The sequence below is a fragment of the Miscanthus floridulus genome, chromosome 8, assembly GCF_019320115.1.
Source record: "Miscanthus floridulus cultivar M001 chromosome 8, ASM1932011v1, whole genome shotgun sequence".
Classification (NCBI taxonomy): Eukaryota; Viridiplantae; Streptophyta; class Magnoliopsida; order Poales; family Poaceae; genus Miscanthus; species Miscanthus floridulus.
The window spans coordinates 222149445-222164231 of NC_089587.1; the positions used below are offsets into that span (position 1 = coordinate 222149445).

General features: G+C 46.4%; 1 protein-coding gene across 2 annotated transcripts; it reads right to left on the reverse strand.

The window, feature by feature from the left end:
- Positions 1-6129: 6129 nt before the first annotated feature.
- On the reverse strand, positions 6130-14787 carry LOC136478266 (serine/threonine-protein kinase VPS15-like). Of its 2 annotated transcripts, XM_066476633.1 has the most exons (12): positions 14459-14787; positions 14272-14346; positions 13688-13810; positions 13406-13451; positions 13167-13327; positions 12575-12654; positions 11722-11827; positions 10372-10548; positions 7372-10290; positions 6826-7061; positions 6599-6734; positions 6130-6461 (listed from the first exon to the last, which is right to left on the reverse strand). In XM_066476633.1, the coding sequence occupies exons 1-12, from the start codon at positions 14657-14659 to the stop codon at positions 6282-6284; spliced, it is 4440 nt and encodes a 1479-aa protein (XP_066332730.1). In that variant the 5' UTR covers positions 14660-14787; the 3' UTR covers positions 6130-6281. The 2 variants fall into 2 exon arrangements, with proteins under 2 accessions (XP_066332730.1, XP_066332731.1); XM_066476634.1 differs by lacking the exon at positions 14459-14787 and having other exon boundaries at positions 13406-13486; positions 14272-14344.

Consider the following 14787-nt stretch of genomic DNA (forward strand, 5'->3'; position numbering starts at 1 on the left):
TAACTCACCTCAGCGTCGTCGAGTGGTAGATGTGTTTGGAGGATGAACCCCCGACCTTTGCTCCGTCTCATCGAAACAAGGCTATTTTGAGCCCTCCCCCTACTACTGGGCAGAGGGGCTCACCCCTGGCAGTTCCTAGGGCACATCTGCGAAATGCCCCGCTCCCCTTAGCTCTTGGGGTGCGATGGTGGAGCCACCCGCCTCCGCTGGCACCTCAGGAATGACGATAGAGCCACCCACCTCTGTTGGCTCTTGGGGCTAGATGATGGTACGTCCTGCCTTCCTTGGTTCCTAGGGGGCATCGTTGGAACAGCCCGCCTCTGCTAGCTCCCTAGATGTACCCTTCCCTCCATGGAATAGGAAGGGTCCCAACACCTACAAGGTTGAATTGATGCTAGCCAGCACATCCTCGTTCTCTGGGTCGTCCCACTCGATATCATCGGCTATCATTTATTCTTCCTCCATCACCTTATCATCGTCACCATCATCGTCGTCATCATCGTTGTCAGTGTCCTCCCCTCGTTCCCACGCCTACAGCTTCTGCTGCTTCTTCCTCCTCTTGTGCTCCTTTGCCTTCCTTAGACGCTCACCCTCGGCATGATTTGCCACCCTCATGGTCGAATCCCTCAGCAGCGGTGCTAGGTGATCCGTGAGGATGAGGTCCCTCGGCTGGTCCCGCCCCTCTCAAAGTTAGTCTCATGGGATTGGAAAATCGATTGAAGAGAAGGCAAGAGGAAGGGAAACTTACGAAGACAACATAGCCTGGCTTCGCCCACATCGGAGGATGCCCCAACACCAGGTAGACAAAGTCGAGGGCAGCACCCGCATCATCCCGCAAAGGCTCTATCGCCTCCTTGATGCATTACGCGATCTTGGAGTTGTGGAGCGTTCCCTCAGCGAGCGTCGTTTCATTGAACGATGCCTCTGGCGCCATCGCGTATAGCGGGAGTGCGCGTGTCATCAACGACGCCACCCTCCTCGCATGGTAAGCCCTGATGATGCCCGACCCTTTTAGGCCATCCTCCTTCAGGATGTGGATGGCGGTGATGTGGTCTCGTATCTTTTTCTTGTCCTTCTCTAGGACTCCCCACTTATTCCACTGCTCCGGGGCCTCTTTGATTAGGCGCCCGGTGAACTCCGACAGAGGGGCGGTGACGCCATTCTTGAGGTAGAACCACTGCGAGTGCCACCCTTTGTTGGACGTCGAGAGTCGCATGGACGGGTACTCGCCGACCCGATTGTTCCAAAGTTAGATGCCGGCACACCCCATCGGCATGTGTAGCTCCTTCTTGCCACCCTTCTCCCTCTTCTTTTGGAGATTGACGACGAAGAAATACCTCCACAAGTCAAAGTGGGGGCTAATCCTAGGAATCCTTTGCACAGCATGACAAATGCCACCATGTGCTAGATCCCATTGGGATTGAGATGCTGCAGCTTGATCTTGTAGAAGTGTAGCAACCCCCAGAAGAATTTGTGGGTAGGGGTCATGAGCCCACGCTCATAGAAGTGGGCGAACGACACCACGTAGCCGTCAGGCGACGACGGCGAATCCTCATTATTGGGAAGCAACCACTCCTCGGCTGAGGTCCGCGCTTGGAGAAGACCGCAATGGACGAGGCTCTCTATGCACTAGAAGGTGATGTCGGAATGGCACCATGGATCCATTGGAGGTGGGGGCGGATGGATGCGAGCTCAACGGCGGCGGGGATACGGAGGCAGGAAACCTAAGCGTTGGCGACGGTGGCGTGGCTACGGAGGTAAGGATGTAGGTGTGCGTATGAAACATGGAGGGCTAACCCTTCGGATTTATAGGGGTGATGGGTGCGAGGAAACCAACCATCTACCTAGATCTCCGCGCCTTCCATGGCCTGTCACCACGTTTCATCATGTGGCATGCGCACATAACCTATGGCTGTTCCCTTGGAAAATGTGCTGGACATTTTGCCTCCCTGAACGCACCATGACCCGTCATAGGTAAGAGGGATATGGAGCTGAAGACGCTCCTATGGCCCATCTAGGCCTAGGAGTTTGAAGGTTGGCCCACTAACGGGTTTGACAACCGCTCTGGGCACATTTAGAGTGAGGGGTGGAAAGGGATGGGCCCGCTAGCGGCCAGTACTCGGGCGTACGAGCGCCGTAGGCACCCCAGCCCACGTTTGAGTCTCGGTCGGATACGATCCATGGTTTTTCCTCTAAGAAAGGTAGAGAGCCCTCGGGACCGGTCGAACAGACCCAAGAACTATATGGATTGATCGCTGAGAATCTAGAGTCGGTCACTAGCTAACCCAAGCTGGACCCCCGTGAATGGGATGCTAGGGCCCCACTCAGACTAGCCTATTAATAGCCCACCAGGTACCATGATTCGTCCATAGAGGAAAATCATGGCATGGCTCAGCCCCTCCATTTTTATCAAAAAACGCATGAGGGAAAATGATCACAAAGACAAGCCGACCCTCAACCAGACCCCTGCTACGGGCGGGCTCAAGGAAAGTTGGACTCGCAAGGAGACCGAACGCGTGGTCGCAGAAACGACAGACCCCCATAGAGGTTGGAATCAGGAAAGACCTATTTTGACCCACCAAATCTCACGACTATACCCCCGAGGGGTCCGATTACGACGAAAGGGAATCGCCGTCCCTAGGACACGCCGTGGGCGACAAAAGAAGGCCGAGGCCCTCAGAGTCCTCCCATTAAGAAAAGCCTTCGAAGGAGTACTCTACTCCCCCATAGGCTCGGGGGCTACTATCGGGGACCAATACTAGGGTACCCGAAGAGGATGAGCTAATGGTCATCAACATTGATTCATCCGAGCAGTCAAGAATGTGACTACAGCTCCAACCGACCCTAGGTGCGCAGCGCTGGGGTGGGCTTTGCCTCGCTCGACCTCTAGGTTGAGGGCTCCGCCTCACCTGGCCTCTAGGTCAGGGGCTCTGTCTCACCCGACCCCTCAGGCGCGGCTCCTGATAGAAGCCCATACCATCGCCAACCACTATGGGCCAGAAAGTACAACCCAAGGTCAAACTTCTGACATCATGCAGGGAGCAGACACATCTCAACATGACCCATGCCTACGACATGTCACTCTAGGGAACTCACATCACCAACAGTGACGGATGCATGGGCACTATGCTGCCTACTCCCTGTACGGCCGCTGACTAGCACGCTGGTTCGCTGCGTCGCCCACCAGAATGGAATGGGATGTCACAACCCGTTGACAATGCCAGGGCATGGCATTAGCGGCGAACAGGCGCCTAGCATGGAGCCGTCCCTGTCACCGTCTGTAGTGTCAGCAGGACCCGCACAAAGGAAAAGAAAGGCCCGGTGGTTCTAGAAGCCTTCCTCTCCTTGCCTCTTCTCCCTCTTTTCTCTCTGTGTAACCTGCCCTTCCCCTTCGTCTATAAAAGGGGAAGCAGGACGTCCTAGGAAAGGGGGCGGTTCACCACTCTGTACAACTATAGACATCAAAACACACGCCCTAACACGCCTTAGGAGCACACACACATCAGAGACTAAGGACATATCCTTCTCTCGCTCGTTTGTAACCTCTACTATAAACTTTCAGTGCTAGTAACACGAGCAGCAGCGATGAACTGGACATAGAGACTTTCTGCCTGAACCAGTATAAACCTCGTGTCCTCTAAGCACACTATCTGAGCCAGACACGCAATACTAGAAATTTACTAGTCGACAACTCGAAACACCGATAGTTACAAACGAGTAAGGAATGAGAGGGGGTGTTAGAGGCCCAGTCAGACTCTGAAATGAGTGAAAGAGAGTGACGGATGCTCAAACGTGCGCTAAGTATTGGAACGTATGCTCTGTGTGTCCGAGCTTATCAGCTGTTGAGAGCGTGTAGACTGTGTAGCTGTCGAGTCCTACAGCTATTGAGCTGTCGAGTCGACCAGTCTTCGGGGGGGGGGGGGGGCCTTTTAGGAGATAGCTCATCCCCTTTTATAGGAGAGAGCTCATCCCCTTTTAACAGCCTTATAAGTCAGAGAAAAAGAGAGAGAGAGAGTATACGTGTGCTGCCTAGTCTTGTTCACACCATCGGGTACGGGATGGCCGTTGGCGCCCATAATACTATTTATGTTAAGACACATCTGAGAGGCTCTACCATGTTCGCCTGGTACGGCAAACGACGACGCCCACAATATTGTTTATACTCTGACGCGTCTGGCAGGCTCTACCATGTTCGTCTAACATGCCCCGATGGCACCGTCCTGCATGTGTGCAGGGCATAGCAGGGTACAGTCCTCGGTATTACGGTTGAGTTGAGCGTCTTACCTTATCTGCTCCGCCTGCTCCCCGAGCCCACACCGAGCGAGCGTTCCCGGTCAGTCGTTTTCAATCAGTCCCGACCTTATCGGTCGAGAAAGAGCCACGAGCAGAGGTCCGGCGTATCCTCGGTCGGAGAAGGGGGTCGGAGTCGGACTGCGGTCCCACCTTGGCCAGGCCTTCCGGTCGGTGATTGGATCGTTGTCTCGGTCTGTCATTATATATCTGGGCCGGCCCAGGTGCGTGCTGTCGCTGTGCCGCCTGCTAGGCCGGATTTTGCAGGAAAGCGGGTCTATTAGAGACCCCGGGTTCATGAACCCGACAAAAGTCATTTGATTTCAGTAAACAAAAAAAATGGGGGGTAAAGTCACATAATTAACGCGTACTGTAGAGTACTGGACAGAACATTCTCATTGTGCTCATCTTTTGAAGCCTCTGCCCTCTGCGTAGGAATGATCGCATGGTAAAGAGCGAGAGAGACCACAGACCAGGAAAAGAAAAAAAAAATGTACGCATCGGACGTCTCACCATGGAAAAAGATGGCGACGTCGTCGCATCGCATGTCTCGAATCCTCGTCTTTTGTAGTGGTGTGCCAACATACAGTAGACTGGCAGAACCATGTCCATGTGCTAGTGCAACCCCCGCCCCCTACGGCCCTACCCCATTGCACCTCTCTAGTCTCAACTCAACTGACGTCCCAATCACTTCACCTGCCCTGGAGGCTTGAACTGGAATAGCCTCCGATCCATTCCTCGTTTATGTGAGTTCATTTTAGTGCCTGTGTGGAATGCGGGATTTTTTTCTCATTCCTGTGTTTTTTCTGTAAAATTGAACTGATTCTTATGAAATTCCTGTGTGATTCCTGTGAAATTCCTGTGTTCCAAACACGCCCTTAGTTTGGTAACCACAGGTGTTCTCTTTTTGAATCCGTCACGATGTAAAATTAGCGTATCAAAAGCGGCATCATTTCCTAAGAAAGAAGATAAATGGCATGTGCCTGACAGCCTGAGAAAGGCGTACTCTACGAGTGCATGCACGACATCTATACACAGCTATACAAGCTCTCCTTTTGTGTCTCCCTACTCACCTATTGCAATGCAATGCACCTTTTGCATTTCAGCCATCATATCTATGCAAAGTATGCATGTCACTTTTTATCAAAGTCAAGAGAATGCTACCGCTTAGGATTATTTCACTATCCCAGGCAACGCTCAACGTCATACACCATCAGCTGCATCCTGGAATTCGTACGCATTTCGTTCCTAGGGATTTTCCTATTGCACAGTAAAACTGCACAGACAAGTAGTTTATGGTTGGATTTGGATCGACCATCGACTCATGCTGAATATGACAAATGCACAGTACCACTAATGACCAAGGTAGGCGTAGGACCATGACCTCATCATTCCCTCTACTTACCAGCCAGGACCCACACCACCAGAGTTTCCTGGGACCACATGCAGCTCTGCCTTTGATGGACCTGAGGCGGTGAAAGGAAGAAAGGGCCCGGTCGACGGAAGACCTCCCCTTACCTGGCTGCATGTGGCTACCAGAATAATAGTAGATAGAATACACAGGCACGCAAGCAGCAAACCATGTAAGCTACTTCAGCCTTCAGGCCTCTTTTAGTTGCGGCCCGAACACTAACAAGAGGTCCTTCATTGTCCAAAATAACAGCATCTACAAATACTTCTTGTGTGGAGGATTATCGTTGGAGCCCTTTACAGTTGTAGTTGGACAGCCTCCTACCTCCTACTCCGTATTCATCATGATATTGTCTACTAATCCATGATACTCCTATAAGATACGCGATTAGTTTATATCAAACGAAACATGTGAGGTCACACCGGATGAAAGCGCACATGCCAATTTTGACTCTTGTATTGATATTGATCGAAATCATCTTCTGTACAACAATAACTAGTGGCATATGTACTGTGTAAGCACTAAACAGGCCAAATATGTACACGCCTGAGGACTTGTCATCTTACCCATGCTGGAGCAGCTATTTCCACACTTTGACAGCACCGTCTCTACTGGCTGATATCAATCTCTGGCTAGACAGGTTGAAGGATGCCAGCGCGAGTATTGCGTCACGATGGCACCCGGCAGAATCTGCGGCTGCCACCGCAAGCTGAGTCTTGGGCGTCAAACCAGAGACCGTGGTACTCTGTTTGTACATTTCCTGGGCAGAACACAAAAATCAGTTACAAACAGCAGTTTGCAGAAGCAGAATGCCTTCCATGGCTGTACAGTAAATACTGGGGAAGCGTGAATGGGAGATTAAGGCAAAAGAACTACCGAACAAGGACTGAAGGCTACCTGCACAACTTGTACTCCAAAACTGGATCTTATATCGTAACACTCATCGTTTCCAACTGCTTTCTCCAAAATATCTCCTTTTGCTGAACGGACTTCTTTCGCCGAGGGACCAGCAATACAGAAGCTTTGCTCAGGCCTTCAATGTCAATATAAAAGCATCATGATGACAGGAAGTGGACAGGAAAAAACAATTATGAAGCAAGAGGTTAGTACAGATAGAATTGAACCTGGCTTGATCCCAGTAACGAATCTTCAAATCTGTTCCTCCAGTTAATAGATCACCACCTGGTAAGGGCAGCAAAGAGCGTATGCCTGGATGGCGTACAGGTGGGTCATTCAATTCATCAATTCTGTACTTATAATTGCCTGCTCTCCTTATATCTTTGATGATTGGCTTGTTAACAGGCCTTGATGGCGCCTTTGACATCACAGCTTCATTGTCAGTGCTCGCTGTTCTAAACATCTGCATAGTTTTGTTGAATATCCCAGATGCAAATTTAGTGTTTGATATGAGCATATGATTTAGTTGCTCACTTCTCAAAAAAACTGCAGATACTTCTTAGAACATGACACAAGGAAAAGGAACATGAAAATACTAAAAAAATAGAAACATTCACTTTATAAATCTTTTGCACCAGGAGCAGATTTAATTCAGGAAGGAATAGATCTTTTTTGGGTTATGGCACTGAATCTCTATAATAATGATAAAGCCATGGTAAGATATCCTACCAGCAGACCTCGTATAATATACTAATCAGAAAACTTTTTATTACCTGGTGGCAACTTCCATTCTCAGCATTCCACAGAGAAACTTCGTTGCATCCAGCGGCGACAAAAACTAATGGCCTTCCAGCAGAAGATATTGAACTTGGTGGAGGTATAAGCAAGCACAATTTCTCTATAGGGCTTACTGTTGAATAGTTCCACGAGTTAACAGGCAGTAAAAACCTATTGTCCCACAATGTAAGGACGCCTCTTGAAGAACCTGAGATGAACCAATTTCCACACTGGCCCACAACAAGTGCCGATATATAGCCCTCCTCCGGAGAGGATTTAAATGACCAAGATTCTGAGTTCGTTCTTGTATCCCATTTATGGATGCCACAATGTTCAGTGCTGAAAAGAACAGTTGGGCTAAAGCTGTCTGATGAACAATTTACAACACTGAGAATCGCGCCTTCTTTAATATCATTCCTTTTTACATCGACAATTCCAGCATACCTTTCCACAACACTCCCAATACTACGTGCGCAATCCACAGAAAACAAGTGTAATGTTCCATCGCTAGCACCAACAATAACCTGTGAAGTACCATGAACCATTGTCGTACATAGAGCTCGGCTATTACCCATGCTGTATGTTAACCTAGATCTGAAGGCAATGTCCTTTTCCAACTTTCTTGTATCCCATATTTTGATGCTTGAGTCGTCTGAAGCAGTCACAAAAAAGGTATTGTCATTCGACACGGCAATGTCATTGACAGACGAGCGATGCTCCTGGAGATGTGCCACTAGAATTCCACGAGGCTTCCATCCAGTCTCCAGGTTCACTGCTGATCTGGAGAACGGCAATCCTCCAGTGTCAGAGTTTGGAGTGCTATCCCCTTGCAAAGAGGAACTGCTCTTCATAGAGTCATTGATGCTCAACTCTCGCCGCTTGCTACTGAAATGATCATCTCTAGTCTGCACGCCAGGACGGTTGGGTTCCAACCAAGGTAGCCTTATTGAAGCTTTATACACTGATGAATCAGGGAGCATGTGTGTTTCTCCTAAACCCCGCTTATCAGTACAAAAAGAATATGATGGTATTCCTTTAGATAAGCCATCATAAAAGGAGCTATTTGCAGCAGATGCTTGTAGAGCAAAACCAGAATATAGTGATTTGTCAAAAGAAACGGAGTCTTTGACATCCAAAGACATGTTGCTGGAAATGTTAGGGCCTTTCAGTCGCCCAATATCTTCAAGGTTGGCCGAGGATCCACTTTGTGCTGTACCAGGGTATCTTCCACCATGTACTATCTGATCTTTCTTGCCACTGCTCTTCAGTAAAATGTCTCCAATGTCCTGAGCATCCTCTAAAGCTTGGTAGAAGATTGATTTTGGTAGCGGAGACTTAAGACATGAAAGAAGAGCAGTTTCAGAGGCCAATGAAGGTGGCTCCCTGTGTAGGAACTGCCTTAGATGAGGAGAAAGGTACACATAAGTATCTACAGATCCTAAGCTCTCGCTGCAGGCAGCAACAAATCTTACAGCAGACTGCTTAACCCAATTGATTGGATACCGGAGCAGGGGGAGAACCTTTACCAATAGACCAACAATTACTCTTTTTCTCAAATAACCACTTCTGCACATCATGGTCAAGCAATGAAGTGCATTTACAAGGACAGCCTCCATACCGTCACTTAGTGCCTGTTCAAGATATGGCAAAAGATATTCCTCAACACTCCTTGCTCCAATAAAATAGCAAACATAGACAATCTGGCCAAAGAAAACTGCGCGGAGCTGCTCATCATGATCATTTAGAAATGCTGGAAGTATAGGAAGAAGGAAATCGTTACTTTGTCTGTGCCCAAAGAAGTAACACAAATAACCTATATCCTGCAGAAGAGCTCTACGGGTATTAGGTGTCTGCTTTTGTCCCATCACCAAATCTTGCACTATCTCATAAATAGATTTCCTCAGTTCTGCAAGCTGGCGAAAAAAATCATCTTGCTTCTTCACTGGTAAATCTGCAGACTGTGATCTGGGAGCTACCACTGATTCATCCAGAGGTCGAATATCCGCTATGCTACGAGAACGAAGTAGGAACCTATAGGCTGTTAAAGCCAGCTTATGAATGTTGCTAGCATAGCAAACCCTAACACTCTCTTCTGTATCATCAGGGAGCAAAGAGAGCATTGGGAGGATGTACTCAGGGAATATGACAGCATCACTGATAGGAAAATCTTGCACAAGACAAAGAACATCACATAAGGTTTCCAAAGCAGCACAGCGGACAATGGCGGACGGATCTGAAAGCATCGCAATCACATAGGGAACCACTAGCTGTAAGCGACTATCATCATCTATGTATGTGGACGAGAACTTCAGAAGAATGAGACTGGCTCTTCTTAGCTCAGGTTTTTTCACACTGCGTATGCATGAGCAGAGTAATGAGGCAAGCAAGACCATGCCTTCACAGCTCACCTTGGAGTCCATCTGCTGAAAAATGTCAAAACTATAGGTATCTGATTGGTCATCATAAGCAGCCACCAAGGAGGGTAAATGACTCTTTGAGATCTTCACATGAGATACAACATTGTTCCGACCCATCAAACCAGTTCCAATTTGCCTTCCTGCTGGATTAACTAGCTGCGAGGACTGATTACCACTTGCACAGGGAATGCTTGGTGCAACAAAATGGTCAATGTCTTTTGTCACCTTTGTGCTTGTATTGTTACTCCTGCTCTCCACTTCTTTGAGGAGAAAATTGATATCTCCAACAATATGTTGATGGCCTACAGGAGTATTTTTCTTAACTACGGATGTGCTGTTTCTAGAATCTCCTGGTGAGTTTAAAATTTCCCCTCCCATGCCTTTTCTCCCAGATGGTTCACTATGCTCACACGATGTAGATCTTTCAATTTGTTCAATTGTTGAGCTGCCCATCATTATTTCATGTATCTTCTCAAAATTTTCTTGAGTCTTTTCAACCTGCAAAGAGAATTATGTTTAGAAACTTTGCTGAACAGTAGTAGAGAAACTAAGGTTACTACAGACTTGAATGACCCTTACCCTGGCATCGGAGTCAAGTGGAACAATATCCGAGAAGAACTTGTGCAGAAACTTTGAAAAATAAAATGGGAACACAACAGATTCATATTTCTGCAGATAGCTTCGACATGGTAGCCTTTTTTTGGGGTCCAACTGGATCATGTGAAGTATCATGTCACGGATACCAGTATCTTGTATCTGCAAGCACAAGTTTATTTTATATTTTCGCGGCTTTGTATAGGTAACAGGTAATATCTGAATGGAATCCAACAATCCTCTAGTCAAATAAAACCAGAAAATAGAAGCAAAATCAGTAAAGAAACTGATGATGAGGGTATAGCGTGTGAATGAAGGTACAACAACAACAGCATAGCCTTTCAGTCCCAAGCAAGTTGGGGTAGGCTAATGTGAATGAAGGTACATGAGAAAAATATCGTCTTACTGTCTACATGCATCTTTTATAAGCACAAAGTTTCGGACAAATAAATCGCAAACTGGGGAAGAAAATAATGTGCCTTGGATCAATATCATTTCAGTTTTTCACTGATTAGGTCTGTAAAATATCCTGCTCTGGAGTAAGGGCATAGGGGCATACTGAATTAGATTATCCCTACTTTATTGGTATTTGGCAGTGTTGAAAACGAAAAAAAAAAAACTGTTGAGATCCTTTGGCACATGAATGCCAAGATTTTTCAATTGGTATACCACTAACTCATGTAACAGAAAATCATGAACATGAGAAAAGTATCATGAGTTTGCTCATCCAGGACTGCATCTAGCATTGCTGCATTTAGGTATGCAAAGGTTTTGGCTCATGAAAGCTCTTTGGAGTTGAAGACTCTACCATCCATTTGACTATATCCATACTGATCTCCTTAATGATATGCACTGGTCCAGTAGGATACATAGGTATTACTCAGGCATAAGAGAGGTATGAACAGTACAGCTTCAACCATTTAGGACAGGACATGGAATATCTGTGCAGATGTACCAACTTAAATCATGCATAGCAATCATTCACTACCATGTTCCTCTTACACGCTAAATATTCATAATACAAGAAACTTGGCAAAGTGTAGGTTTTGAATAGGTTAGAAACGACGTATCAACATCATGAGTGTTTTGGTCTCAAAACTATTACCCAGGTACATTTTTAGAACCAGAAACAAGATTAAATATGAACTAATTGTCCCATCAGAAATAGATGCGCACACTGCAGACTCAAGTTGCAACCAAAAAATAGTATATAGATGCTAAGAGGTAAGTGGCGATATGTGACCCAAGATTACATGTTAGAAGAATAGAAACATTACAATGATTCATAACGAAGGATTAAACTATTGAAGAAGAGTAAAGGAACAACATAAAAACCTTTTCTAGGGTATGTATGGGGTCATACTGACCACGCCGATAAGCCAGAAGTTGTGAAAGCTCAAAAAGTGGCTGGCCTTCAAGGAAAAGTTCAGCAAGAACGCACCTGGACAGAAGATACATAATATACCGTCCAATGGTCAGCATTTTTTAAAAAGAAAATGGCTGTCAGAATTCTAACCTAATAGAGTACTGCTAAAAAATGTGAGGCTGGAGGAGAAATTCACAAAAATCATGTTTCAAAATCCAGTTCTAGCAAGCAGTAACCACTAATCTACTTTTGGAGCTGACATACAGTCCATGAAACTAAACCATGAGATGTGATTTTGTGAAAATACTTAATGTAGACAAAAACAAAGTTAATGAGGACAAAAAAATAACTATTACAAAATCTCTAATTGAATTGGGTTCCAATATATGCAAGCAAGTAACAATTAACATGATATATTTGTGAATAAACATGAAGCCCCAAAAGAAACCAAATTATTTTCAAGCTGCCCCCAAAGTCAAGCTGTGTATTTCAGTGGAAGCCTGTCTCAAGGGTCAAGAAAAGAATAGTTGATGGAGAATGCGGGTTCAATGCAGGTTCAATGTTGTTTGTATAACAACAGTTTTGTGCACTGACTTTTGACAACTGTCTTGCAATAATCATCTTTCATCTAAACGTAAAACAATCTGTCCCCCCTTGCCATAGAAGAACAAATGGCACTACAGCCCATTAGATGAAACTAGAATGCCCAAGAAAAACATAACCATAGGCAAACTATTTGACATGGAAAGCATATACTGTCACATGAAACAAAACTAGCTCTTAAAGAACATGTAGAAAAATTAACATGAATGTGAAGCATACCCAAGAGAAAATATATCCATAGATGGTTGCAAAGGTGCGTCTGCTGCAACTTGGGACTCACCACCATGTTCGTAGAATCTCTGCGTAAATTGGATTCATTCACAAAATAGAAAAGCAACGAAACAGGTGTGTTAGATCAAAGATGTATCATAAAAGGTTGACATCGAGAAGATTGCATCACAATGAGTATATCCCTTCTACAGAAAATAATCACTAGTATAGCAACTATTCCATCCTTGGTAACAATAGCAGGTTTCAGGATGCAATGTTTCAAGTCGCACAAAAACGACAACATCAAAATGTTGACAGAAGAAAAGTAACTAAATGAGAAGTTGATTGTAACCAGTCTTAAGTCTTAACACGTACACTCAGTGATAGTTTTAACCTGTACCGCAATTACACGCAGGATGCAAATGCATGTACTGAAGCAAGCTGCATTCATAAAAAGGGAACAAGTGGGGAAAAATGAAGCAACAGGGATAAACTATCCAGAGTGACTGTTTAGGAACTTTCCCGGAGGCACCTCCCAATTTTCACAGGAACAGCGAAAGATAGCATATAAATTTCAAGTAAATTAGATTAAGGGGCTCACTTCAGGTGCTAGATAGCATCTTCGTCTTCCTCCAGTGTCGAAATAGAATGAGAAATCGGACGGATCGTCATCCGGGATATACGTTGGCTTGAATGATGCAAAGTCCGCAAGATATAGCCAACTCCAAGAAGTAACGAGCACATTCTCACATTTTATGTCACCTAACCACAAAAAAAAAAGTGTGAAAATAACAGCCAAGAGAATTTTCTTCCAATGCAACTCAGACAAACCCTTCTCACCATGGCAAATTCCCTTACTATGGCTCTGCTCCACTGCATGAATTAACTGCACAACCAAATGATCTGAGTCGGCAACCATCTCTGGAAAGGAAAGAAAAATAAAGAATGACTCTTACATGCCCCACTAATTCTAGTGTAAAATTTATATCTGCACTTAGCAGTGAGAATATATGTCCCTATGGGCTATGGACACCAGCAGGATCAACTTCTACGCCTTTGTAAATATTGATAGTCATTCAACAGACAGACCGACACATACACACCAAAGAAAAGAGACGACACCTGAAAGGCAAGCCATTTCTTTGCAATCTGACTGAGGAAAGGGCGTGTACTCAGTCGATCGTGCAGGTTGTTGAAGAAGTACTGTCTCAGGAGATATGCTGCCTTATCTGTTTGCAGCCAAACCTGAACAACATTGGAAGCCAATTCAGCATGTGAACTGAGATGCAATGTACATTCATTGATTCATACTATAAAGTGGCTATTTCAGACACATGCTATCTTGTGCAAAAACATCCAAATAAAGTGGCTATATCACTAAATTTTCATGAGGACTTAATCAAAATAGGTAACCCGCAGCATATAGAGGCCTAAAAATACTAAACCGCTTGAAAAGGCAGTTAAACCAACTTATATATTGCCAAAAGCGCAAAACTTTGCAGTGTAAACTTAGCTGAACCAAATATACATACAGTAAGTACATGGGATAAAAATTCGCTAAACCCCACTTAAATTTCCCTTAGAAGATGCAATTGCACGTTGGAAAAGTGTCGTCAATGGCCCCCTTTCCTGAAGCTACAGCCTACGCCCTACAGGCCAAAGTTCACCAGAATCGGGAGAGTAAGCCCTAAGCACGGAATCCTCACCTGGAAGGGCCATACGTGAGACCCCTCGATCCCCTTGAACGCGTTCCTAATCCGTTCCAGCCTCCGCTCGTGCTCCTGCGAAACCAGCGGCGGGATCTCACGACCACGATCCGGGACCAAATCCGAAGGAACTCACGAGGGGATTGGGGGTGCGCCTGCGAGCAGCAGCCAGCCGCACGCGGGTTACCTTAAGGTCGATTGGCTCGCCGGCGCGCTTGAAGTAGACCTTGACGAGGAGCAGCCCCTCGTCGTGCTTGCAGCGGACGGACTTGAGGAAGCGGCCGCGGCTGACGACGTCGAGGAGCACGAGGTTGTAGGTGGACGGCAGGTCGTGGAGGTAGTACTCCGTCGCCGACGCCTGCGTCGTCCGCGCGATCTTATTCCCCATCGCGGCCTCCGCCTCCGCCGCCGGCGCCGCGCTCCCGGCTCGCCGGCGCCTCCAGGGGCTTGCTTCGCTTCGCGGGGTGCGTCGTGGCGTTGCGTGGGGCGTAGGCGATCCAATCGGGTCAGCTTGTT